This window comes from Musa acuminata, chromosome BXJ3-6, assembly GCF_036884655.1.
Source record: "Musa acuminata AAA Group cultivar baxijiao chromosome BXJ3-6, Cavendish_Baxijiao_AAA, whole genome shotgun sequence".
NCBI lineage: Eukaryota > Viridiplantae > Streptophyta > Magnoliopsida > Zingiberales > Musaceae > Musa > Musa acuminata.
Window position 1 is genome coordinate 10,329,654 of NC_088354.1, and position 27,711 is coordinate 10,357,364.

Below are 27,711 nucleotides of genomic sequence, written 5' to 3' on the forward strand. Positions count from 1 at the left end.
CCCTTTCCGTAGGGAACCGGGGGGGTATTTATAAGTGGGTTGGATGTTACCTGATGTGCCATCTCGTCGGGACAGGGTCGTACCTCTGATGGCGTCTGTCGTCGTGGGCGTTGCGTGGAGGGCCGAGCTGCTGCAGGGTATGGGGGGTGTCAATCGGTGCCTTCGCCTGCCTCGGCCGGCCCCGAGGGGTCAACCGAGGGGGTTGTTCGGGTACGATGGGTGTGGGCGAGTGTCGCGTCGTTGTTAATGCTCGTTCTAGGGCGACGTGCTGCGCTGGGCGTCCGACGTGGGGGGGGGCGTTTCGTGTCTAATCAGGGGCATTACGTCACGTCAGCGTTTTACCTTATCAGGTATCATGCAACAAAAGTCCCAAAAAAAAATCTCCCTCTTATATATATATATATATATATACTATCGAACGGTGTCGAATAAATGGATCGATGGGTCACCATATTTGGACTCATGTGCAGGTTAGCGTATGTGGAGGTACAGGGAAGGATTCATATCTCAGGAGTGGCAGTGCACTTTGAACGCCGGTCCATGTCGGTCCAACTTGCAGATGGTCTCCATCGGCATCTCTCACTGGCGTAACAGTGTGTTCGGCATAACACTGCATCCATTTCAAAATATAAATCACAGAGTACCATCACATTGATGGAGATGGATTGAGTACCTACAAATCATGTAGATATCCAATTCTATTTGCATCCATCCATCTATCAGATCGGATAGTTTCAACCCAATCCCTAATAATCTACCCGCGCACAGAGAAGGGATTCAAAAAGCTAAGTAGATATCGAGGAGGACAAGATACACACTTCATCCCCCAAATCCTGCAGCAATCTGCCAGAAAACACAGCAGTAGGATTTAGTAGCTTCTTTCTTCCCCCCTTCTCTCCTGGCCTTTGACACACACAGCAAACGAGAATCCATTCAGACGATACTTCCATGGTCTGAACCATCTTCACAGTAGTAAGGAGACAGTTGCCCGTCCTTCTTCTCGGCCTTGGTGGGCTTGCTTTCTGCGCCAACTTCTTGCAGCATCTTCACCACCCGTCTCATCGAAGGTCGGTTGATCGGCAGAGAACTCGTGCAAAGAAGGCCGATACCCAGGACCCTTCTCATCTCCTCCCTGTGGTGCATGTAGAGCTTGGGGTCGATGACGTGGTCCGTGCCCTTCTGCTCCATGGTGCAGGATACCCACTTCACCAAGTCCTTCTCGCCGAACTCGGGATCGACCGGGAGCTTCCCGGTGACGAGCTCCAGAATGACCACGCCGAAGCTGTATATGTCACTCTTCTCGTTCACTCGGAGAGTGTATGCGTACTCTGCAGCATATGAGAGACCATTAAATTACAGCTTCAGTTCTATGCATCCAGTAGATCGCAGAGGAGGAGGATGAGATCATCGTGGACAAACCTGGCGCGATGTATCCACATGAACCAGCGATCACAGACATGGATTTTGGCCCCTTGCCGATCATCTCAACAGCTTTCGCCACCCCGAAATCTGCTACTTTGGCACCATACTCACCGTCCAACAATATGTTGTTCGATTTCACGTCTCTGTGCACGATGGGCGGCATGCAGTCATGGTGCAGATAAGAGAGACCCTCCGCGGCGTCAAGCGCGATCTTATACCTCGTCGGCCAGTCCAAAAGCCCTCCTTTGCTGCCGTGCAGCAGGTCTCCTACGCTCCCATTAGGCATGTACTCATACACCAGCAGTTTGCAGTCCTTGGTGGTGCAGCAACACCACAGCTTCACGATGTTCTTATGCCTTATCTTCCCCAGCGTCGCAACCTCTGCCTCGAAACCATCATCCACGGAATGGTTTACGTTCTCCACATCTTTCTTGGATGTTCCCCATAGCTTCTTCACAGCCACCGTCTCTCCGTTGCTGAGAACCGCCTTGTAGACCTTCCCGGAACCCCCACTGCCAATCACGTTGTCTTCGTCAAGGCAGTCCAAGATCTCATACTCGCTGAATCCTAGTTTGTGGAATGATGTCAACGTCCATTTGGACTTCTCTGTTCCCTGCTTGGCCTGCTTGTACTTCCGGTGCCGCCACACGTACCAGGCAACTCCGACGGCAAAGATCAACGAAGCAAGTATAAAGATGGAGCGGAGCAACCAGATGAAGCTACGCTGTTCCCCGGTGGATCGCGAGACAGGGCACGGGCCAGGCATGCCATTGCACAATCCCGGATTTCCCAAGAAGCTATTCCTGTAGACATCGCGCGAGAAAAGAGGTGGAACAGCGCCTGAGAGATCATTGTTCGATAAGTTGAACTCGTTGAGCTTTAGATTCTCCAACTGGATGGGGATACTGCCGGTGAGGAGATTGCCGGAGAGATCAAGGTAGTTGAGCACTGGGAGGTCGCCGAGCTCGGGGGGTATGCTGCCGGTGAACTTGTTATCAGCAAGGTTTAGCTCGCTGAGCTTCTTCCAGGAACGGATCCCTCGGAGCAGCTCACCGGAGAGGAGGTTGCGGAGGAGGTCGAGCTGCCCGAGCTCCTCCAAGTTGCCGAGCGAGGCGGGGAGCGGCCCAGAGAACTGGTTGTTGGAGGCGGAGAACTCGTACAGCTTCGACAGAGCCCCCATTTCGGATGGGATGCTGCCGGTGAACCGGTTGTCGTCGATGACGATCTTGGAGAGGTTTGCAGCGCCGGAGATGAGCGGAGAGATCCCACCGGACAAGGAATTACCTCTGAGCTCGAGCAGCCAAAGATGTGGTAAGCCCCAGAATCCGGCGGGGACCTCGCCGAACAGCTGGTTGTTCCTGAGCCGGACGCGGGTGAGCGTTTGGCAGCGGCTGAGGCCTACAGGGAGGCCACCGGAGAACAAGTTGTCGATCAAAAGCAGCTCCTCGAGCACGCCGCGATCGCAGATGCTCCCGGGGATCTCTCCGGAGAGCATGTTGTCCGACAAATCAAGGAGCATCAGCGGCGAATTCTTGCCCAGGTCGGCTGGGAGAGAGCCATTCAGCCGGTTGGCAAAGAGGCGGAGCTCAATTAGACTCGTGGAGCGAGAGACGCCGGCGGGTATGGCTCCAATTAGTCTGTTCGAGTAGAAGTGGACGCTCTCGAGGAGGGGGGCGTCGAAAAGATCTTCCGGCAGCGGCCCCTCGAGTTGGTTCATGGAGGCGTCGATCTGGAGCAGCGAGCTGGACTTACCAAAGCCCAGCGGAATTGGACCGGAGAGCGAGTTATTATACAGCTCGATCTGAACAATGCTGGAGAGGTTGACGATGGATTCAGGGATGCGGCCGGAGAGCGCATTCGTGGAGAGATCGAGGTCGGCAAGCTCCGAGAGCTGGCCCAGCGACGGCGGGATGTCGCCTACGAGGTTGCATCCGGCGAGCCAGAGGATCTCGAGGGAGGAGAGGTTGCCGAGGGAGGGAGGAATTTCGCCGGGGGCGAAGGGATTGTAGGAGAGGTTGAGCTGGCGGAGGGTGGTGAGGTTGCCCAAAAAGGCAGGGACGGTGGAGGTGAGCAGGTTGGCGACGAGGGAGAGCGCCCGGATGCGGGGGAAGCGTCCAAAGGATGGCGGAATGGGGCCGGTGAAGTTGTTGCCGGTGAGGTCGAGGTAGGTGAGGGCCGGCAGGGCGGCGAGGGCGTCAGGGAGTGAGCCGACGAGGAGGTTCTGTGAGAGGTCGAGGTGGGCGAGGGCGTCGCATGGGACGACGGCGGAGTCCGGGAGGGAGGAGTTGATGTAGTTGGCGGAGAGAGAGAGGAAGGCGAGGTTCGGGAGGCGGCAGAGGGAGGCGGGGAAGGGCCCGGTGAGTCCTCGATCGGTGAGGTCGACGGCGGTGACGGTGCCGTCCGAGCAGGTGATGCCGGTCCAATTGCACGGGGTGGAGTCACGTGGATTCCAATCGGAGAGGGCACCGGAGGGGTCTACGAGCCCTCTCTCGGCTTCCAACAGGTACCGCCCTTCCTGGTTCAAGGACAGAGAGAGGCGGCAGAGCTGCAACAAGAAGACTACAACGGCAGCTGCAAGTGCCATGGCTCGGTCAGGCAGATGGAGGAGAAGGGAAGGGAGAGGAACTAGAGCAGAAGCGAATGGCTACTCCTCCCACCACCCCATCACGGATGAAAGATAGAGGTGGGAGAAAGAGGCAGAATTGAGGGCAGTGGAAGGAAAGCAATTGGATGATGGTGGAGGAGCAGGTGCCCACTTCATGCTTTCCACTCTCAGTGTGAGAGTCAGAGGCGGGCTAAGAAACCATTGGAATGCTTTCTTCTTCTCTCTCTCTCTCCTTTACGACGGACACCTTTGTCGAAACAGGTGGGATCGAAGTTGGAGCAATGATGCAGTGCAGTCCATTTATCCGCTGTCGTGCCATCTGCAGGGGACCTGCCACTGTTTAATTTGATATGGGAGGGAAGGCAGCAGCCAACACGAAAACCTGTCAGCTCACCAACCATTCGGAAGAGCATGAGGGATTGCCCAAACTCTTCAGTAGATTTCCCATGCCACATCACATGGTCTCCAAACAGCTCTGTCAGGCATTAGCTTGCTAAATTCCTGCACATTCGTGCAGGCTCGATGAGGTGGAAAGCTATAATGGTAGGCGATCTGTGTCACGTTGTTTTGTTCCCTGCATGCATTTGCTGCAGCTTTTCTTTCCTTCTTTCTTTTTGCTTCCCGGTGAAGGATGAACAGATCATTCAGCACAGCCTTCATCTCTATTATGTTGGATTTCTGAGTTCAAGCAACATAGGAAGATCATAATCTCTTATAAACAGCCAAATATAATTAATTATTATACGATTATATCTGCTTCGGAGACTGTCGCTCGCGTGAGTTGACGTACAGGCAACAGTCAAATACACCCGTCGTAGACTTACATCTGTAGTAGTGACAGGCTCCTTGCATTTAAATCTCCACTGCGACTCCACACCTACCCATGTCTTCTTCCTCTCTCTCTCTCTCTCTCTCCGTGTCTCAGGGAGAAAACAATGGTGAATTCGAAACCTACCCCGAACTCCGAAGCAGTAACATCCTCGTTATCAACGGAGGCGGTCTCTTCATTGCTGCAACAGTACCCCCGGTCAAGAAATCTCCTCAGTATTGGGAATCCTGCGGCAATCTCGCTCATGCACACGCAGGCTGGTCTACACCCTAGTAATCTCATCACACTCCCACCCCGAGAACGGGATGCTGCATGCACGAGAGAATCGCTGCGACTGAGGAGCAAACATGTCGTCTCACCCTCTGCGTGACAACACGAAAAATGACAGGTGAGGAGGTCCGGCCGGGTTTGAGCTGTTGCGAGCGAGCAGCCAGCAAATGGGTGTGTCGGAGATATTTGATTCATGTGCCTCGTTGTGGGCGGGAAGCGACGGTGGAGGCAGTGGCCGAGGTGGCGGTGACTGACCGATTTGGAGTCAGTGCAGCGTGATGTGAATCTTCTCATCGATGAGTGTGTTCTACATCCAATAAATTTATGAGATCGATGGACGTCGTGTCGAGGTTAACGTCAATCAGAACGGAGTCAGTGCCATCGCCGGCAGGCAAGGGGAAAGGGCAGCCAAGGGGGTAACCACATGAGCGTCTCTCCTCGCTTCTGCTGCCGGCAAATTGCTTCCCCCATTAAACTCCCGTCGTACACTGGGTGGATGGACGATTTAATGGTGGAGTGATCGGCCAATGAATTCATTCTGCTTCATCTCTGCAAGAGATGCTTTCGGCTTCCGATGGATCGTTACGGATCTTCTTTGATGAAACTTTCTCAGACAGCAACCAGGTCACAGAGCTTAATGATTTCTTCATCCTTCGCGTCTTTACCATCATGAGCAATGAGAACTCTGAAAAGGAAAGAGCTTAGGAAATGGTGTTGGGTCCAAATCATGCTTCGCTTTCAAGCTTGGCTTTCAGCTGCTGGCCGGTGCATGCCTTTTACGTTTGGTTTTGGTTGTGGCTTTGGGAAAGGAGGAACATGGAGAGATATGATGCAACAACAGGACAGGTGAATCTTTGTGCCTGCACAAATCTTTGGATCTGTTTCGTATCTGAAATCTAATATGCTAATAATATTCTCTGTATCTTTCACATGATCTTTGTGTTGTCACCTTCAGATCGACTGTAATAAAGTCACATGATCATTCCATTTTATGTAAGATTTCTTCCAATATATATATATCTCATGTTTTCACCTAAAGCATGTGAGAAAAGTTGGTACGAGATTCAACATGGCTTCAGGAGGTACTTCTAAAGTGCCATTCTATGATGCTTCATAATCCATGACACACTACATGTATCTTATTTATGGAGTTGATATTAGAGAGAGAGAGAGAGAGAGAGAGAGAGGGAGAGGGAGATGAAAAAGAAGTATACCGACCTTTGGGGACATTCATACATGATGACTTGACCCAACTTCAACATATGGTGGTCATCGCAGCATAAATCATGTTCAATATCCTTCAACTATGAACATAATGAATGTGGTAGGTCATGGACATAGAAAAGCCACCATCAATGCCTCTTTCTACATCAAATCCGATGGTTGTTGAGTGGAATTAGGAAATCTAATTTTTGTTGGGGATACGCGTCTCTTTCGTCCATATGTATTATAACTTTGATGTGTGGCCACATTTGTACAAGTGATCGTTCCTCGATTTGAATTTCAAAATAATATGATTTGATGTAAATTATCAATCTTAGTCACTCGAGGAATCGTCAAACTATAATATTTCTTGAGGGTATGTAATCATTAAGACAAGTTGATTAATAATCGATATATATAAATGGTCCAAAATATAATATACTATGTTGAAAATGAATCCTAAAATATTATATTTAATTATTATTTTGTATGATTATGTGATATGTCAATCGGAGCATGACTAATTGAGATGATTATGAATAATGAAAAAATAAATTTTATATAAAAAATGAAAAAAAAAATAATGGATTCTGTGTGGGTGCTAAATATAGACCCACTCAATATGATGCTTGTTTTCTTTCATAATTAAAATAATTAAATAATTATATTTTAGATTTGTTATGTTTAAGGATATTTATTTTTCATCAATTTTTTTGATAAGTCAATGAAATGATTGTCTCCTTTTAATACAATGTTTTTAAGCGGAATTGATCAACCGGTTTAATCGATTGGATTGGATTGATCAAACTTAGTAAAGATAATTATAATTTAAAAATATTCGATATTATATTATTATTATTATAAATATAAAATCTATTTAATGAGAAAGATTTCGATACAAAGAAAGTGTTGATTAATTTAGTTGGTAAAAACTTTGATAGTTCATCGTAAAACTATAGGTTTGAAGTTTACCTTCTCTTATATATATATATATATATATATATATAATAGACTAAATTAATTTGATGATGATATAATAGACTAAATTACACAAAGTCAAGATTTAGAAGTCTTATTCGACATATTTATGAAGGTATCAAGTAGTTGACTGATAAAAACTAATAAACAATTTGAAATCTCATTCAATATATTTATAAGTAGTTGGTTGATAAAAGCTTTAACAATTTATTACATGATTTGAGCCTCAAATATGGTTTTCGTTATATAAAATATATAGATTGGGATTATATTATATTCATTAACAAGTCTCCATAATAAATATATGATTTATTTGAGAAATATGACTCCTCCTATTATTGTCAATACTACAAAATATTTTAGCGTCGCAGAATAGTTTTTATACAAAAAAATTCACTTTTGTTTATTGCAATTAATACTTCGTAGCTGTTTCCAAATCGAATTTTCGTAGCAAAAACATCAGCAAGCATTGCATATACATTTACAACATATCACGGACAAGAGGAGGCCCAACTTGGAGCCGATGCCCAACTTTCATGAATTTTGACTCTTAATATATATTTATGTAAAACCATTCAAATTTTTATTATTTTTGCTACCTTTTAATGATATGATTGCGATAAAAAGGAGATATTGGTCTAATATTGACCAGATAAGAAAATTGATCCACTAATATATATATATATATATATATATATATATATATATATATATATATATATATATATATATATATATATATATATATATATATATATATATATATATATATATATATATATATATGTAAAATACTAAATCCATTTTTATGCCATTTGTTGTAATATAGTTTGAAGAGAATAATTTTTACCTAAATATTAATTTCATAATGGACTTATATATAATTTTATAAATTGTCCTTTCATATATAATATGATACTAAATCGTCATTATCGGTGATAATATTAATAAAATCATAAATTAATTTTATAATAATAGATAAATCCTACCATTAGATGTCACTAATTCCACATGAGAAACCTGTTTAATTTCTTGTAAATACTAACCAAAGAAAAAAAAATCAAAGAAACAACACCTTTTCATATATTACCATAAATTAAAAATAAATTGAAATATTTTAGCTTCATCCTCTTTATTATCAAAACATATTATTATTATTATTATTATTATTATAAAAATAAGTAATGAAGGTAGGATTTAATCTCAAAATATTACAATAAACTATTAAGATATTTACTAATGAGACTTATTAATGTAGCCATAAAAGCTAATTAAAGTCTTAGTTCGAGACTTATTCATCTATCATATCCAATTAATGAGTATCTTAATTTGATTTAGACATCCTAAAAAATAAACTAGCATATTGTTATCACTCTATTGACTAACATATGATATATATCTAAAAAAAAAGCAAAAAACCATATGAGTTATATATATATATATATATATATATATATATATTAAAATTAATATTCTAAAAATAAAATTGTTCATTTATCTTATGTAGAGGGTAAAATAAGAAAAAATATTCCGGCCTGCCGGATTCGAACCAGCGACCTAAGGATAACTATACTGACTACAGTCCTCCGCTCTACCAACTGAGCTAAGGTCGGTGTTACAATTATTAGTTGGTCATTAATTTAAATTCTAATGTTTATCATTGCCTATGATTTTATTTTTTTTGAATTAATATATTATATGTTTTATTTTTGGGGAAAATACGCGAGATGGATAGTGTGACATTTTATTATTTATTTTTTTAAATCGGATTAATTGTCGTGGTACGGATTTGAGTGTTTTTTTGGGGTGCTCGTATGCATCGAAATCCAAATCAATTCATATAATAATGCGAGAAATGTGACGCCAAATGGGCCCCTCGGCGTCAGCAAATGGCATGGCCCACCCAACACGCGACGACCTGTGCCGGAAATAAACCTAAAGTCGCCGTCTCCCGGAAACCTAAACCCAACCCTACCCGCTCTCCGTCTTATTCTTCTCTGTCCCTCCCACGAAACGCCCACCTAACCTCCTCCTCCTCCTCCTCCTCTTCCTCCTGATGTCGCTGCATATATAGCGAGATTTGAGGCTTGTCGATCTAAAACCCTGCCCTCATTCAATGCCCCCCAAATCCCTCCACCTCGATCTCTCCCGCGATGGAAGAAGCAGAACAAGGCGCGCCCTCGGCCCCAAACGCCTCCAAATCCCACTCGGATTCCTTCCTCCTCCTCCGATCCCCGCCGCATTAATCGCCTCCGACGATACCTCTTTTGGCTCCTCCCTGTCATCGCCTCCTTTTGTGATCTGCTAATGATGATGCGCGTGCCCTCGTCCGATCCCCCTCTTTGCCTCTTCCTCTCCTTGCCTTCTTCCGCGACTGACATCTCCGCCCGCGGACCCCTCTCCTCCCCGCGTGTATTGACCGCGTGCGTGCCGTCCTCTTTTTACCGGTTTCTTCCCGTTCCATCCCCGTCGGAGTTGTTTTTGTGATTTTGGAGCTGTGATTTCGGATGGAGCACGGCGAAGGCAATGGTGAAAAGAAGCTTCTTGAGGCGGGATTCGGGGCCTCGGAGGTCAAGAAGCAGTGGAAGAATCCGTTGCAAGTCCAGATCCTTGAGAACGCTTACGCAGGTGGTTTGCTCTTCTTTTCTGCTACTTTCAGCTTCAAGTTCGGATTTTTATTTCCTTTTTAAAATATACATGTTGGTGGTTCGTTAAATCTTTGATAGTCTCCTGCTTCACTCGCTTATCTGTTCTTCTGGTGCATACTTTGATTTGTTCAGTGGCGCCGAATCCATCTGCGGCCATGAAGGAAGAGTTGGCCAAGTTGACTGGGCTGGACTACAAGCAAGTCCAGTACTGGTTTGGAAATAGGAGGTATATGGATCGGCATGGCCCTCGGAGGTACAGAACTAGGAACGAGGGTGATGGGAAGTTTGTGAATTTCGCAGCTGTTTCCAATTCCGGCTTGAGCTCCAGCTCAACGTCATTTGCTGACCCAGTGGCTGGTACTGAATCCTCAAGTTCAAGGAGGAACTCTGAGATGCTGCAACACTTGGTGCCTGAAAGGCTAGCTCAACTCTTCACACAAATGCAAGATCAGCAAAGTGTGACCGTGCACGTTGAGAAAAAGCTTGGGCATCCTTTGAGGGCTGATGGGCCGATTCTTGGTGTTGAGTTTAAGCCTTTGCCGCCTGGTGCTTTTGGGGCACCTTTAGGTATCGTGATTCTTCCAACTCTGCCAAAACTCCTGTTGTTTGCTCTTTCTCTTGATTCTCTTGACTTGGGGCTGACTGTTAGATCGTGATGAATGTATGTTGATCATGCCTTAAATGCTGTTTGTTTTCATGATAGTGTTTAACTTTTAGGGTTGCTATGCCTTAAATACATTTTCACAGTACTTAGAATATGAGCTTGGAGAAAGCTATGTTATTCTACAGTGGGAATATCTAAGTGGTTGGGTGGACAAAACACAACTATTTCTTAAAATTTATGGAAAGAAGATCTTGTATTATGTATTATTAGAAATATGAGCATCATTAGGAAAAGGTTGGCATCTAGAATTTTTTAGGTGACTGGCCAGAAGTCGAGTGCACTTTATTATTAAAATCAGAGTATATATCACATGTGTCTTACGTTTGCCCACAAATTGTTACTTGAGTCTGTTGGATTACTTGTTCTGATTCTAATGTTTGACTTTCATTACTTAGAACTGTGGCTTCAAGTTAGGATCATTAGTATCTTAATGCTAAAAAATGCAATCCATAGTGGAAATAAACTCTTTGTTGCTCTGTAAACCAACCACCCTTTGGTACTTGTCAAACCACAGTGCAGTGTGCACAAGGTGCCTATGCAGTTTTGTGTATGACTCACCTTCCTTCTGAAGTTTAGGGTATCATGTGTGTATTTGCCATGTCACTTCAAACTTCAACCTCGTTGTCCTTTTTTCCCAAGTTAAAGTTTACAGCTGCAAATTTGTAAGTATTTAAGTTTACGCAGAATTAAACCTTTTTTTTTTTTCATTTTTCTTTTTTAAAATTTTTTTATAGCTACTAAATTTGGCGTCCCACTATCTTACGTATTATGGCATATTTGATTTATCTTTAGCCAACTTTTATTTAAAGGTTCATACATTATATAATCATTTTATTTTTAAGATATAACTTTGACTAATTTTCCTACAAATCGTTTGAATACTATAGGTTGGTCAGCTGTCGATATTTTAGCTTTTCTTTGTTTGTTATGTGGAGATTGCTGCTGACTAGCTTTATACAAATGGCAAATGCAGCACAACAGAGATCATCACTGTGGCCTTGTGATGGCAAAGTAACTGAGAGACCAACCGTCAAGTCGATCAAGGTCTTGTACTCTATTTTGTCATTTGTTTCGCTACTTGATTATGATTTCCTGTCTAAACCTGCGAAATTGAGACTCCTGGCTCATGCATATAGATTACTTAATCTGATAACTTCTTATTGGATGGTAAAGAATGTTTTTCATTATGATGTATTGTACTTTGACTCTTTCCATGTAAAAGGACATTTCGAGTAATTTATCATTGGTAAGATGGTTATCTTTTCCTTCTACAGGCAGCCACATCGTTGCCCATGTCGGGTTGTTGTTTAATGACAAACTTCTCTAATGAAGGAACTGATATCTCCACTCGAGATTTTGATGCACTTAATCCTGATGGTTCTCCCAGGGTTGTTGAGGAATACCAACTTTTTCCAATGCAACCAAGCTGGCTAGATAGTTATGAAAGAGTAAAACAGGCTATTTGCCCTTTATCTCCAGCTAATACTTTAAATAATCAGGTATTAACGTCTGCTGAAGGGCAGACTGTTAGTGAATATGTAAGTGCAGCTTCAGCGTTTACCCCTCAAGGTCAGCTATCAGATTCCGCCAATCAATCTCAACAAGGCAAACAAATGACTATTTCTTCAACTCTAAATGGTCATCAGAAAGCCCCAGATCATTTGTATAGAAGTTCAGCTTCTGATTCTCAGGATAAGAATCATCCAGCTACTCGATTGGACAATCAGTTTCCATCGTCTGATCAAATAATTACCTGCAATGCCAATGAGCTTCGAAGTGAGAAGGTAATTTGAACTGTCAATAAGACGATCTTTTATTAAATATTTTGGAGTCGTGCCTCAGCAAAGAAAGATAAGACAAATCTATCATTGTGCATGTGTTGATTTGATCTATAAAGAGTTTAAAAAAGTTATATACAATAAGTGGTGTTTTCTTTCAAGTCCCTGCTTTAAAGACTACTTCAGCATCTCCAAACTCCTATAATCAAATGGGAACAAATGTGAAAAAAAAAGTCCAAATACCATTTGGCTGAAAGTGCTGCTTTATTTTTCTTATTTTTGTTCTGTCTATTCCTAGGAATTAAAAGATTATGTGCAAAAGCTCCTCCATGAGAAAACTGAATAGAGTCTGTTGTCATGAGTATCTAAATTTTACAAGACAAATTGTTTACAACTATTCCTTGTACAAAGCAAATAATGGAAGGCAAATAGTTCTGTAGCATAAGTTTATGGGGTTGAAACTCAAAACACAGATCGAGATATCACGGAGCTTCCTATCATGCACATAGTGGTTAATTAAGAGCATTCCTTAAATTATGAGCTGATTCATGGTGTCAGTTGATTACTTGATGTAGCTTCCAAAGTGTTATACACCTGATATATTGTAAATCTTTAACAATTTTTGCTAGCCACTAGAAATCATTTATTGAGCATTTTTTGCAACCTTGGGCATGCTTATCGAAATGTTTTCTGCTTTTTTAGATTTTGAATGTTAATAAGATTTGTTTTTTAACTGCAGATACATTCATTAGGATCTACCAGTGACAATGGTAACCAAAAGCATGATCTCACAGAAGTTCAAAAGATAGTTGATGCCAAGAAAGAAAGGGATTCAGGTGTTCCTGATGTTGGACATGGCGATCCTGCACCAGGGGGTCATGGCCAAGGCGGAGAAGGTAGTAGTCATCTTCAGATGGGATTGGTAGAAAATCATATCTCTGCTGTAGTAGCCTTCAAGGAAGTAGAAAACAAGAACTTCAACAAGGTGGTAATGAATCAGACAGCTGACCTTCCACATCAGGTCGGTCATTGGCATGGATATAGCCGTTATTTTGTGAAGCCGCGAGAGAGATCTCACAGTAGTATAACAGATACTGGGGACACAAGAGTAAGCTATTTCAGCAACACTGGAAGATGCGTCAGACCTCTTATTGCTGAGTGGAATGAAAGAGAGAAGAAGGCAGTTTATATTGACAATGACAATGAGAGTTCTCTATCATGGTCCACCGGATCTGATTCAACTTGCAGTGACGGGTTTGATGATCAGGCAACCGAAAATGGAAGGCATTATGCCCAAACCAATTCAGTAGATCCATGTGATATAGATATTGAAAATGATGATATACACAAGGATCACAACAGGCAGGAAGTCGTGGATGTTGATCTGAATGTTGAGGATGATGAAGATGAGACAGATGATGAGGATTCCAACATGAAAGAGGAGTCCAAGGACAAGAAAATGGAGGTTAATGAAGACAGAAGAACATCACCCCTTTCTTCAGAACAAACTGCTTAATAGGGCTATGTATTATGCACATGGAAAGTCATAAAGTTGAAAAAGAAGTGATTCTTGAAACTGCCATCATCTTTGGTCTTAGATTGGTACCCATGTATGCTGGAGGCCAATGGAGCTGTTTGCTCAGTCATATTGAAATATTGTAGTAAAAAGAAACATCAATTGGTCAAGAGGCTTTTCGTACGTGCCTTTCAGTCTTGCAGCTGGCATTATCTGGGAGCTATTTCTGGCCTTACAAGTGTCAAATTCTAGCATAGCCTGTACAAATTATGGTTTTCTATTTGTTCCATTGAACTTGGTACTAGGTTTTTTTTTTCTCCATTGATGGCTTTATTATGACTTTATGACGAGAATCATCAGCAACCTCCAAAGAGTTCTCCGGATTCATCTGCAGCATGGCAATCTCAGGGATAAAATGTGACAGCCAGAGCGTTTAGGTCACCTGCTTTGTTGTGCCAGATATAGTGACATGGCAAGTATGGTGGAGAGAGAAGTCATGAGATTGACTAATGGTATGATTGTATCAGGCATTCTGTGAGAATGAGGTGGAATGTTAGTTTGACAAGCTGACATCAGCTTGTCTGCAGCATTTTTTTTATATTAAAGAATTACTATATCAACTAAGACATCAGCTTCGTATTATGATTTGGTCAATCAGAGTGTGATGTAGCGTGGAGATGACTCAATGGGCCAGCCTCATCAGGTTAAAGAACATGTTATTTATCCTTGGAACCTGTGTAAGCTCACAAGGAAGCAAATGATATTCCAATTAGTGAGTGCAAGTGGGACTGCAAGATTGCTCAACATATAGGTAACCAAAAGTTTCTGATGATAATATTTCATGAAACTGACACCAAAATAACTGTGCAATAGGTTCTGTATGTTGGACTAATTAATTTTATATTTGTTAGGTTGACAAAATGATCTCTTCTGATGGCCTTTTGATGGTTTTTCATGCGTATGTAAGTTCACTCGAGCATTTCATGACTTTGCTCCTTTGATTGTCATCAGAATCCTCCCGAGAATATACAAGCACTTCAGGTTTGCGGATGAGTTCTAGTTGACTCCATTCAGGAGTTGAGGAAGGAGCAAAGAAGAAAGCTATGAATCTTGACCTTTTCTAAGAAAAAAGTAATGATCTTCCTTGTCCTTTATTCTGCTTGGTAGATTTGTTCTGGATCTGATTCTTCTTTTCTTTCTCGTTTTTATGTTAGTATGGTGTCAACAGAAGAATATCGGTGGACTGTGAACTACATTGTTGAGATCTATCAGGCTGGTCTACAACGATGGGGAAGCTTATTTACTGTTTCTGGCATGATCACTCATCCGGAAGCACTCGGAACATGAATGAGTGGATCTGAGTTTAATTCTGTGGGACAACTTTCGGTGTTTTAACAGAAGAGGTATGTGTTTCTTTTCTTTTCTTTTTATTGGAATTTGAGGAAGAATTAATCACGAGCTCGATCTGTAAATGCTTCAACTTGTGACAGCTGCTTTCTTATGCAATTCTTGTCTATGATGGGTAACAAATACCCGCTATTGCTCATCAGAAATTTATATAATAAACAAAATTCTTGCCAAATATTCTCTGAATGAAGCATTTCAAAGTTTAGGATGTTGTAGAATGTTGCCTATATACCTGGATTCTAATGGATGCTCTTGTGGCAGGCACCACGACGACATCGTTCTTGGCCCACCAAGAACAAAATTACTCATCTGCTGGCCAACAGCAGCCTTGTCAATGCAAACGCCTTCTCCAGAGCTTTCTCCGGTTCTTCATGCTTGTGCAATGACGGTGTTCCGATCACTGGCTTGGGCCACCAGGGAGAAAAGTACTTATCTGCTGGCCAACAGCTATGTCAATGCAAATGCTCAACCACAGAAACCCCCCTCTTAAGTTTCTCTGTCAATATTTATGTCCGACATACTAAGCTGCAAAGCGAAGCAGCTGCTAGACTCCGTCAATTTTGGCCGCAACGATTACTACCTACGATCAGTTCACTCATTCATGATTCAGTCGAAAGTGTACTACGCCTTGATTCATTTTTGTATAGCAATGAAATCAATGAATCCTCTCAGATCTTTCATGTTCTTTGTCTTTGTAGTTTGCTTGAGAAATGCTTTCTCGCAGAGAGTGATTCTTGAACTGCTGCATCCAAATTCTTGCGATAAACCCCATTGGTCTCGTTACATAAAGATCATTGAGATGCACAAAAGATTAATAGACAAATTAATAAGAGTAAACATCAAGGATCTGCTTATTCCTTCAGTTTTATTAATGTAATCATGAAACCAACATGTCTGGCACATTTGCTTCTCATTGTTGGCAGAAGATGCAACAAAATGAATCAGCAGATCACAGTGGGATTCACTTTTGGACTATAACTAAGTGTCAACTCATTAACTCATCCCTCTGTAACCGAGTAGATACACCTGCTAAACTCTTAAAACCTTGTTAATCCTGACCATTGAATAATTCCTGATTGAAATTACCATCACATCGAGACCTCAGGCTGCAGGCATGCCGACATCATGGAGTCAACACCCTTTTGAACCCAGAAGTCAAACCTTGTTGGGATCTTTATATTGAACTTTACACGAAGATTTCCTTTCTTGGAAAGATCTTTCGGCACCGGCATTCCCTCTCGACGGACCACCTCCTCGTGCGTAGAATGACCGAATCTATGGGTCCGGTGTGGTCAGTTGAACAGTATAACCGGTCAGGGCTTCGACCAAGGAGATCTTATGCGTCGCAATCAGATCATTTCCTTCCCTTGTGAATACATTATGTGGCTTTTCGTCAATGATGAAGACTATATCTGCAGCAATGATGTGAGGACAAAATTTCCAACCTGGCCTAACATCGATGGACAAAATTTCTTCCACTGTCGTTGTTTTCCTGTGACACAATAGCACAAAAAGTTAGATGTTACCAGAAAAATATTAGCAAAGGTGATAGAGCATATTGTGGATCTCCTCACGTGAATACTATTTTCAATCACGTCAACGTAAACACGAAACCTTGGGAGGAAGACGGAGTGCTATGTCGAATGTGCCACCGCGAATTCGGGACGATGATCGCTCCCCTCTCGCGCCATTGGAGCCGCATGAGTCAGCGTCGTCCCGACAAGGATTGATCCAAAAAGCTCGAGACGATGCCGCATGGTGCCGTTCCACACATACCGAGTGACAGTCGTCCAAAAGTACGAACTCGTTACCCATGGAGTCGACCGCCGCGCGAAGATCACGTACGATCGAACCCCGAGTACCATAATAAAAACCTCATGCCAGCATCTGTCGTGGGGCGACAAAATTTATATAGAAGTTCCATTGACTTTATCTTTGGAATGGCTTAAGTCAGAAAATTTGTGTAGGAGCTCTACGGTAACAAAGCTGAGCGTGCTAACTGAAGAGGGGCATCCGGACCGACCCTGAGCTCAACCCAACCCGACAAAGGTCTCATCCTCGGGACGATCCTGGACATCGATAATCGGACCAAGCCGCACAGGCTCCTCGGCCACATCGTAAAGATTCACTAACAAAAGGCACAAACAGGATTAGCATAAACTTAGTGTTATCACTAGGTTATCAATTTAGTGATAATAATTAGGAAACTTTTTCTTCATACTAATAATGTGTCCGGCAAAACCTTTATCGCTCCTAATGAGTTTTACATCCATACATAAGAACAAGTTCAAGCCTCACATGAAATGAGCAATAGACAGTAAAATAGAGCACCTCCACAGATTTTTCCAACTCAGCAACAGGAAGATCAATCCATATGTGAATTTGTTTCCATCAGACCAAATGCAGATTTGATGCTGTCAGACTTAAGTTTGATGATTTTGCATTAAAAAGACAATTAAATGCCTTGAATCCTTGTAACTAGAAAAGAGTATTACGAAGGTAATAATTAAAGGAGAAAAGAAATAAAAATGTGAACTAATCAAGAACAGAGAAGTCAGTGTCACTAATGTCACATCCATCTACTGACTTGCTTTATAAGAATATCCAGCAACAAGGACAACAAGAAAACCGCTTCATGATGAACTCATCCTACCAAGTAGAGCATATATGGATACATTCCCAATAAAAACTAAATAATATTGATCTCTTTCTTCTGATGACAACCTGAAACAACATGACCTGCTTCTGTGATGACAGTCAGAACTCAGAAAGGGGATCAAAAGGTGTGGTAATCCAACTGAACTGAACAAAGCATATACAAACATAATTATAATTTTATACAACCTTTGCTTCAGGATGGACCACAGCAGTTGCATCAGGGAAAACATTATTATAATCAAGAAAATAGAATTTTTATGTAGGAGAACAAAAAATTTAGAACATAATTCTGAAAATGGTTATCAGTATCCAGTTACTATATGCACACAATTTGTTATTATCAGTGATAAACTAGTTATATCCATTTAATGTTGTATATATTTTCCTGTCCTAACCTACAGTTTGGTCTCACTGAATTAACCACTTGGATACACACCCTTATTCGATTCTTTTAGGTCCATGCAAAAGCTCTTTACCTTCCTAAAACTTTTCTTTGCATGCACACAAAAAAGGAACAGCATTTTTTTTTATACTAATGAAACAAGATAGATAAATGGTGAAATAAACAACCATGTAATTCTTGATATAAAAACACAGGGTAAAATCTAATAAGATGTTACTCAGCATGCATGGCGATCACCCAAAGTCAAAGTTCACTGTAACCAAACATACTGAAGAAGTTGAAAGAATCATTTTATCAATCACTATCATAAAACATGTTTTCTACTCGACAAGGAAGACTAACAATATTTAGCAGCCAAGACCAAACTGGAGATCTGTGATTACAAATTGCATATCTTTTCTCTAATGTGACACTGAACAGCTTATAAACCTGATATGATCATACTATCATGTTTTCAACCTAGATAAAAATTATTGTATAGCAAGCATCAGAAAAATTCAAGCATGCTAGCAGATCATAGATGTACAACAACAGAATACCATATTATTTATAAGAACAATATAAACAATGAATGTGGTCTCCTTCAAACAGATTAGATAAGCACAAGATATAACACCAAAACTGCAGATACAAGACTAATTCTCTCGATTAGCAATAAACTAGCACCAATATCTTTGATCGTAAGAATGGGAGATGAATTGGTATTAAAAATCATATTTTTGAACAATATAGAACAAATGACCTTTTCGTGATTGCTTTACCAAATAGATCTACTTTTCTATGAAGCAGCATGAACTACAGTTTTCATCCTCTTTCCTTCATTTATATAACATAGCAGTCTAGCTAAAGAGACGTATATTACAAACGTGAATGAAGTACCTAAATCAACCATGAAAGCACGATAAAGGATGAAAACTAAAGGCCAATGTTTCTGGACTTCTTTGATAGAGATCAGAGCGAAAACTCACCCACTGGCATCCAAAACCTCCCTAGATATCTTCATCTTCTTGGCGGTTCCTTTGTATAAGTCCTCGAGGCTGCATGGCAGCCTCTTCTCGACGGGGGCCGCCTTGCGCGGCTGTTGAGTATGCATAGTCGCTCCCTCCCCTTCGCCGCTGAAGGCCGACACGAAAGCGTCATTTCCGAACATCCCACCCATCCCGCCAGGGAACCACTATCCGCCCATGGCGCCGCCGCAGAACGGGCTTGGGAACCCGAAGAACTCCGCGAAGATGTCGTCGGCGCTCCTGAACCTGAACGAGGCCGCACCAACGTCACTGCCGGAGAAGAACGTGGTGTCCCCGGCGCCCGGCGGCGGGACCTGGCCCTTGAGGCCCTCCTCGCCGTACTGGTCATAGGCGGCGCGCTTCTGGGGGTCACTAAGGACCTTTTCGCAAGGTAAAATCAAAAGAAGGGATTGGATCGTCAAGATTGGATCTTTGACGAGGGAGGTCGAATGGTACCTCATAGGCTTCGGAGATCTGCTTGAACTTGGCCTCGGCTTCGTTCTTATTATTAGGGTTCTTGTCAGGGTGCCACCTCATGGCAAACTTGCGGTAGGCCTTCCTGAGGTCGTCGTCCTCGGCACTCTTGTCCACGCCCAAGATCTTGTAGTAATCCACCCCCATCTCCTCCCGTCCCTCCTCTCTTCTCTCGTCCTGGTGATGGCCGGGGTGAGGAGAGTGCGTGCTCCTCTTCTTCCCCCTCGATTCCTCCACCGTGGCTTGCGTTCTCCTTCCTCTTCCTCTTCCTCTTCTCTGGTAACAGTAATCGACGATTCCTCGTCTTTACTTCGCCTGTGGTAGATTTGGGAGGTTGAGGTTGAGGAAGCGTCCAGAAGAGATCACACGGCGGCTACGGAAGGTTCCAGAATAACACAGGTTGAGTCGGGCTACTTGTTTTGGCCCATGAGCTTAAGTTGGGCTTAATCTAGAAATGATGGCCCATTAGATTCGAACCCCGAGCCCAACTGTGACCACATTGGGCTCCAATTTTGACTGTTGGATTAGTCAACAGAAGCCTTGCTCTGTATTTACAGTCTTGTCCACCTTAACGTCTGTCGGCTGGCAACCAATCAAATCCATCCAACTGCTGGTCAAAGTCGACATCGATTGGCTGCTGCGTGATCTCCTCCAAGAATGCCCACTCCATTTCCTTACCCCACCTACGGAGCAACTCGTCTTCCATCATTGGAGCCGAGACTTGCCTCATGATCTGTGTTCCGTCTCCGGGTGGGTCACTTGCTTGGTCGGGTCTGAAGGCCACGCATTATTATCGCTGTTTTAGCCCCCACGGCACTGTCTCGTGGTGGCTAGCTGACAATCGTCGTGTCTTCTTTTGGAAATTTCTCTCTCGGATCTGTTCTCCGTCCATATAATTGCGGCTACTGTTGCTTCCCATCGATGAATCGACCACTGCCGACGGTGAAGGATTTCGAGCTACTCTCTGGGGACATCTGTCGAATACCGCTAGTTCATCAATGGCTGCTCAGGTCAGTCAATTTCCCATCCTTTGATCTCACAGCTTCCTGTTAACGGGATGTTTGCGTGAGATCCAAAATTCTTTTCAGCTTGATTTGGGACTTCTCACAGTATGATGCACTCTTAAGGTATTTTCAGGTATTAAGTTTGTGGTGTCTGTGAAAATTGATCTGTGTGAAGAAACCATTTGTTTTCTGAGGTAATTGTTGACATTAATTATCCTTTTCTAAATACCAAGAAGTATTGTTGGTTCCAAATTCCAACTATAGTTGGCAAATTTTATACTGATGGCAGCACAAATTAGATGTATCGTCTGTTTTATTCTGCTAGTGAGTGATCTGCGTTGACCCTTTGTCGAACATATTCTTGAAACCATGATAGCTATAAGAGATTCGGAAACACAAGATTTGTGGAGCTCCTCCTGTTCATTTACTAATATGTTTGAGTGGAGTGTTTTGGAAAGTGTGTAAAGCATATTGTCTCAAGAATGACAGAAAACATGAAATCCAGGCATACATGAATCAGTTCTAATTGCTGCTCAATTTTCTACTGAGCATAGGAAGCCTAGTAGAACAAGTTGCTTCATTTCAAAGATTGTCATTGATACTGCTAAAATAGCAGCTAAATGCATGCACGAATAATGAGAAGGCAATTTTTGAGAAAGTGGTAGCATACATTTTGGATGAAGACCAGCTATAAAATAACTTGACATCGTGTTGTTAGTTTGTTCTTGTGTTAGGTGTCATGGAGTGAGAATGGACATTTGATCTTAGATGCTTGTTAACACTTGCAGTTTTCCTTTTCCTGAATAGTGAAGTTATGACCTCTGGACTCCATATACATAATTATGGTTTTTAATAGACTATGCAGCTGTTAAAAAATGTGTTATCTTTTCTGTTCTAATATATTTGTAAGATTTTCCAATTTCAAAACTGAAAGGACGGGCCAAATTAAGAGACTGATGATGCAATTCTCTTTCCAATTCCAAACTATTACATAGTAATCACCTCTTAATGTCCGAGGTTAGAGGTTCCCTTGGTATTTGCCTGATTAGAAAATCTAAGAACTCTTTGCATGGAAATTGAAAGCTTAAAACTTGGGCATGAAAAGCTAGTTTTGTCTTCCATTAAGACTTAAAAAGCTTATTTGAGGTTCACAACAAGCATGATCTGTTTCTTAAAACTCAGTTCTAGGAACAACAATTTTATTACAAATTCCTTTATATTCTTTGCTTGTCAGTTTGGGTTTATGAACCATATTCTCTAAGTTGTCATCGCTGAAATGTATTACATCTTGAACCACTGAACATTTCATGGCGCCACTGGAACTTTCGCTTGCATTACTTGTCACTCTTCCCTGCTGATATGGCATAAAGTCATGCAATTATCAGGCATGGAGATATTAGGGAATATAATTCAACTTAGTTGATGCATCACATCATTGATAGGTATGCAGGCATTTCTTAATTTCCTAAATGAATTTGACAGGATGCTTTGCAATGGTTCTGAGCACTTTCCCTAGATTATCTAATGTTGCAAACTAATGCTTTATCTGGAACTGAACCAAAGACATTGTTCTTAAATGTTGCAAAATAATGTGTAGATCTCACCTCTATGTTGCTTATGTAAGTGAAAGGGTCTTGCATATGCTGAGACATACCTTTTTCAGGTTGAAAACATGCCTGGTGGTTGGCCATTTGGACTGGAGAGCATGACCGTCAGATTGAGCATGGGGAACTTTCAAGCTGCTGTAACATCAACAAATTCACATCATATGCATTCAGATAGTTTCGCCTCGTACTCTTCCTCCGACCTCGACACACTGGTATGTCCGAGCCATCATTTTTCTCCTTTTTCAGTCACAGTTGACATCATATTTCAATGAACTCGTAGCGTATACTGACTACATTGTTTTCATTGACAACATTAGTCCACCAGATCCTTCTTTCAAGACCGCAGCATCACTCTGGGCAGTTTAATTGGGATGACACCAGTAGACAGAAATGTACGCCTCGCGAAATCATTTTTGTCTGAAGAGTTGGAGCATGCTTCAAGGATAAACTTACCGCATGATTCTGCAGAGAGCGATGAAGAGATGTTCTCCTGCTGCATTTGTGTTGCATTTATGGACAATGTTCTTCCCGGCAGGACTGGTTCAAGATACTGAAGCAGGTTGTCCAGTTGATGTGTGCCATGGCAACCTCGACTTACTTGCAACTCAAATGCTTGCTTGATCTCTAGAATTGTTTGTACTGCACGAAAACAAGGTGTACTTGGCATTGCATATTTCACTGATGAATCATTGTTGTGGGACAGAAACTTAGTGTTGCAAAGCAATGTATTTTCAGATACTTTTAAGTACCCCAGAAAGAGTATTCAAAGTGCAGGAGGCACTGCCACTATTTTCTTGTTTAGATAGCATTGGTGTGTAACACATTGAAAGTACTTTTATGACCAATAGATACACCATTATTTTCATTATTCTTGTCATGATTAGAAGATTCATCATGTCTTTATCTTTTGTCCAAGGGCTAATTATATATTACACCATATAATTAGCTACTTTTTGTATCTTGCTTTTTATATTAAAATTTTTGTATTTATGTAAGTGAAACATCTAATCTCGATTCTTCTTGATTTTGTTGACGAAAATATCATAAGATTTATTACTGTGTATATGTTGATTGTATCTTATTTTAATTGACCACTGAGTATGTGCGATATTTTTGTTAACTGAGTAAATGATATGAGTCAAAATTGAGTTAAATATTTCACTTTCGTAAATATATAAATTTGAAAGCGTAAAGTTCAAAACACTAAAGGTAGCTAATTATAGGGAATTAGCCCTCGTCCAGATATATGGGTCATTGAAGGAGTGGTGTCCACCTCAATCCTAACCTCGAGTCAATTTGACTTGGATTGAGTTCAATTCGTTTATTGGGTACATGAATCAGGTCCGACTCGAATCGAGTTCGGTAAGCCTTTGTTTCTACTAATAAGATATGGTCCGATCTGATCAAGTCGAATCTTAAAGTGCGAAGGCGTGTAGTTCTTTTTAGTACGCAGCTATAAGAAAAGCCATGAACGGTATCGTCTCGAGATAGATTGATTCTCTTTTGGTCTTGGGATTCGAAGTCTTGTTAGGGTTGGGGATTCTCGAGAGATCGGGCGTCAATGGCGACTGCGGGGCAGCAGCAAGGGCAAGGGGCGAAGAGGCAGCCGGTGTTCACCAAGGTAGACCAGCTGAAGCCGGGGACCAGCGGTCACACGCTCGTCGTCAAGGTGGTTAACTCCAACACGGTGGTCCAGAAGGGCCGCGCTGTCTCCTCCCACCTCGGCCATACCAGGGTCGCCGAGTGCCTCGTCGGTGACGACACCGCTTCTGTCGTCTTCACCGCCCGCAACGAACAAGGTATTATCGATCCCCGACCTTTTCTCCTTCATCATCGCTGCCGTATGCTCTCTAGATCTGGGGGATTGCTGATCATTGCTTTAGCATCGAAGGGGAAACATTGTAATAGATCCTATCTTAATCGCTTTGTGATTATGTTTTGTGGTAAGGGTGAAAGTACGATCTTCTATCATTAAGAGCAAGGAGATAATATTAAAAGAAACATAGTTTTAGGTCTCTGGATATCTTCCGTGTATGGCAATCGGAGAAGGGAAATATGCGTTGAGCACTGAATTAGTATTCATTGATAGAAGGGTAATGCCATTTTTGTGTATTTTCCGTATATGGTTCAATATAATTACTTCTTGCAATAATCATGCCTTGTCATATCTTTTTTTTCTTTTTAATTTTTTTGGCCATATGGAAAAGGAACACCTAGCAACATCATCGTTCTAGTATGGTAAGAATTAGTGACAAGTCTTTCATGCTTTTAACACTAGATAATACCATCTGGACATAGCTGGACTATCAATTACTTTTTTATTTGTATTTCTATTCATGTCAAACTATTTAGGACTCCTGCATCCTTTAACCAAGCTACATGTAGCATTATACAGATAATTGCATACATGTAATTAAAACAACACTCTTTTCTAGCTCATGATTTAATGCTCAGAAAGCTGGTATTAGCAAAAAAAAGAAATTACTTGTAAAATTATCATTTAATTGTCTCCGTGGGGATATCCGAGTTGGTTAGTGCATTGTTGCACAAAGTGATGGATCTCAAGTTGAGTCCACATATGAGCGTTATGTATGCATTTGATGTAATAGAAATTTCTTCCATTTTTTAAAAAAACTATTACACCTGAATGAAGCTGGGTTGTCAACATATCTGCTTTGTCATTTCTGAGTTAGCTGTCATGTCTTTTGTCATGACTGCTACAGGAAATACATAGGGCATTCCTGGTGGTGGATGATGTATCTGGTTCTCGTTATGCTACATCAGCTCGCTGTGACTTGAGTCATGACTCAAGTTTTGACATGTACAGGTTCCCTGCAGCAACTTCTACATCATCTTAACTCCATCCATGGATATCTGATAAATGTAATGACTAATGATGTTGCTGAGTTTCATCAAGCTTAGATGTTTCTGGGACTAGGATGGAAACAATTGATTCTGAATAGGCTTTCAGTATGTCTTGATGCTTCAAACAACAAGTCCACTTATCAATATTCTTGGTCAAATGATGAAAAAGAAGTTTTATGAACAATAACCTTGCTGTTTGCATTTTGTATATCAAATTATCAATAACATTTTCAAGGTAGTTGCAGTCTGTGTGATTTAGTTCCGAGTTCACATTATTTGGACTGGTCAACAACATCTGGACGCATTGCTGTTTGTTACCCACTTGTTAGCTGTAAAAGTTCATGTGAAATTATCTTCCGTTTATTATCTATCAGTAGAATATGCCCTGATATATTTCTTTTGGGAAATAAAGCACTAATAATGTATACAGATTCAAAGCTTCAAATCATATTTTACTTCTATTTGGTACACCTGCTCATAAGTGTGTACCCTGTCCCGGAGGCAAAGATGAGCACCCTGGTAGTGCCTTTGTAAGAATCAGTCTACAGAAAGAAGGATGAAGAAATTGTGCTAGTTTTAATCAGGACATGATTTTACTACCTGGCATGATTTTACTACTGTAAATAGGTAGATGGTGAGATTTCATTCATGAAATGGTTAGTTAGGTCCTGTTTTGAGAGTGACTTGTATGTCTTTTTTGGCTTCCTGGAAGTTTCAACTTCTGCAATTCATTGTTGCAATTTTAGAGCAAACAATATACACAACAGTAAAATTTTTGTATACATGGGAATTCAGACAAAGCTGTTCACAGCCTTCTAACAGTAAAATGTTAGAAGGGACAACTCTATAATTCTTTAACAGGAATCCATTGCTTGAAAGCTCTTCAATCCTTTTCGCTTCCCAGTGATTGATTGATGTTGTCAATGATGAATGAACTCTCTACTCTGACAGTTGACTTGTTGAAACCTGGTGCTACTGTGATACTCCGCAATGCGAAGATCGACATGTTCAAGGGTTGCATGAGGCTGGCTGTTGATAAGTGGGGTCGTATCGAGGTTGCTGAACCTGCTAATTTTGGGGTGAAGGAGGATAACAATTTATCAATGGTCGAGTATGAGCTGGTGAATGTAGGTGAAGAGTGAAAGTGAAGAGGACCACTATTTAAGTGACTTCGGTAGGTAGAGAAGCTTTTCTGACTTTATTTTCTTAGGTATTGTGGTATATGATTCTGTTGGAGCAGTGGTTGGAGTCATACAAAATCTCACCAAGGCCTGTGGTACTTCTGTTTTCTGCCTTGGTATATCTATCATAGTCTACCGATACATGTAACCTGAATCATATACGCTGGTTAAACTATCAATCATGATGTTCATGTAACCATCTGCTGATCTGAATGGAAACATGTAGTTTTAGTTTTAGTAACCATTGTTAATTTCTTTCCAGATTCTTTGAGTAGTTTTCATCCTATTTTCTTTTCTGTTTGTAATTCTCAAAGCTTGAACTGGACTTGGTTATTTGCCTTCACATACTAATGGTTTTTCTGGAGAATCTATACATAGTTTAGTTGCATGTAAATGACTGAATTTGATTCCTGTGCCAACATCATTTAGTAGAGATGCATCTATCTAAAGTCATCATCTTGGATACTTTCACCAGCAATATCTGAAGTCAGCAGAACCTTTGTGTCTCCTAAAAGACCAGATGAATATATGCAAAACATTCATCCCATTGGATCATTCTATCATGTCCTGATACATCAGTTACTGCTTACTCCTTACAATTTCTTCAATGACATATATTTCTGTGTGTCTGTATGTTGCAGCAATCTTGCTATTTTGGTCCATAAAATGCATGCAAGTTTTGTGTATATTATGGTGCTACCAAGTTCTATTACAATCTGTTGAACTACTTGGACCTTTAAGCTAACTAATTTATTCTTGTTTTTGCTTTGTAGGCTAAGGTGCAATCCACATCAAGTCTTGCCTTTTATTTCTGTCCTGTATCGTCGAAATCTCATCCTTTGAAGAACACATGCCAATTTACTGGCGAAAAAGTATATCTTAAATCATACAATTAGAAATTCCCAACAAAAAACATCAATTTTATTCAAATGTTGATTCGTCAAAATCAGTTATTCATGACGAAGTTATGAGTCACACATCTAACAGCGCATTGTGCAGTTGGATCGAGTCACCCCGGAAATTTGAAGGGGTGATGTGGTATGATAGGCATCCAATACCGTGGGACCTGAGCCTACCGTTTGACAAGAGGCGATGTGACCCTGATATTGTTCAGGGTGAGTCGGTTGGGATGACTTGCTTGGCTACACGAGTCGATTATGTATGGTCGGCATTTGCCCCGCCGGTTCTGCCA

General features: G+C 41.6%; 4 protein-coding genes, 1 non-coding gene and 1 pseudogene across 9 annotated transcripts; 3 read left to right on the forward strand and 3 right to left on the reverse strand.

Moving 5' to 3' along the window:
- Positions 1 to 583: 583 nt before the first annotated feature.
- Positions 584 to 4,676, reverse strand: LOC135639830 (receptor-like protein kinase HSL1). The gene is made up of 3 exons (XM_065153779.1): positions 4,426 to 4,676; positions 1,420 to 4,346; positions 584 to 1,328 (listed from the first exon to the last, which is right to left on the reverse strand). The coding sequence occupies exons 2-3, from the start codon at positions 4,004 to 4,006 to the stop codon at positions 934 to 936; spliced, it is 2,982 nt and encodes a 993-aa protein (XP_065009851.1). The 5' UTR covers positions 4,007 to 4,346; positions 4,426 to 4,676; the 3' UTR covers positions 584 to 933.
- A 4,160-nt stretch (positions 4,677 to 8,836) lies between these two features.
- On the reverse strand, positions 8,837 to 8,920 carry TRNAY-GUA (transfer RNA tyrosine (anticodon GUA)). The gene is given in 2 exon segments: positions 8,837 to 8,872; positions 8,884 to 8,920. It is a non-coding gene; the product is annotated as a tRNA-Tyr (tRNA).
- Positions 8,921 to 9,285: 365 nt separating this feature from the next.
- On the forward strand, positions 9,286 to 16,000 carry LOC135640978 (uncharacterized). Of its 3 annotated transcripts, none has more exons than XM_065155889.1 (8): positions 9,286 to 9,935; positions 10,088 to 10,522; positions 11,593 to 11,663; positions 11,894 to 12,403; positions 13,137 to 14,724; positions 14,825 to 15,044; positions 15,128 to 15,316; positions 15,582 to 16,000. In XM_065155889.1, exons 1-5 carry the CDS (start codon positions 9,815 to 9,817, stop codon positions 13,911 to 13,913), a joined length of 1,914 nt encoding a protein of 637 aa, XP_065011961.1. In that variant the 5' UTR covers positions 9,286 to 9,814; the 3' UTR covers positions 13,914 to 14,724; positions 14,825 to 15,044; positions 15,128 to 15,316; positions 15,582 to 16,000. The 3 variants fall into 3 exon arrangements, with proteins under 3 accessions (XP_065011961.1, XP_065011962.1, XP_065011963.1); XM_065155890.1 differs by having other exon boundaries at positions 14,925 to 15,044; XM_065155891.1 differs by lacking the exon at positions 11,894 to 12,403.
- Positions 16,001 to 17,878: 1,878 nt separating this feature from the next.
- On the reverse strand, positions 17,879 to 20,369 carry LOC135640979 (uncharacterized; annotated as a pseudogene).
- Positions 20,370 to 20,560: 191 nt separating this feature from the next.
- Positions 20,561 to 23,338, forward strand: LOC135640980 (uncharacterized). 2 transcript variants are annotated; one of them, XR_010497511.1, is made up of 4 exons: positions 20,599 to 20,872; positions 21,000 to 21,060; positions 22,530 to 22,685; positions 22,791 to 23,338. XR_010497511.1 is itself a non-coding variant. In XM_065155893.1 (3 exons), exons 1-3 carry the CDS (start codon positions 20,861 to 20,863, stop codon positions 23,025 to 23,027), a joined length of 405 nt encoding a protein of 134 aa, XP_065011965.1. In that variant the 5' UTR covers positions 20,561 to 20,860; the 3' UTR covers positions 23,028 to 23,338. The 2 variants fall into 2 exon arrangements, 1 of the variants encoding a protein (XP_065011965.1); XM_065155893.1 differs by lacking the exon at positions 21,000 to 21,060 and having other exon boundaries at positions 20,561 to 20,872.
- A 614-nt stretch (positions 23,339 to 23,952) lies between these two features.
- Positions 23,953 to 27,449, forward strand: LOC135641545 (uncharacterized protein At4g28440-like). Of its 2 annotated transcripts, XM_065156958.1 has the most exons (3): positions 23,953 to 24,272; positions 26,290 to 26,512; positions 27,293 to 27,449. In XM_065156958.1, exons 1-2 carry the CDS (start codon positions 24,035 to 24,037, stop codon positions 26,478 to 26,480), a joined length of 429 nt encoding a protein of 142 aa, XP_065013030.1. In that variant the 5' UTR covers positions 23,953 to 24,034; the 3' UTR covers positions 26,481 to 26,512; positions 27,293 to 27,449. The 2 variants fall into 2 exon arrangements, with proteins under 2 accessions (XP_065013030.1, XP_065013029.1); XM_065156957.1 differs by lacking the exon at positions 27,293 to 27,449 and having other exon boundaries at positions 26,290 to 26,756.
- Positions 27,450 to 27,711: the final 262 nt, after the last annotated feature.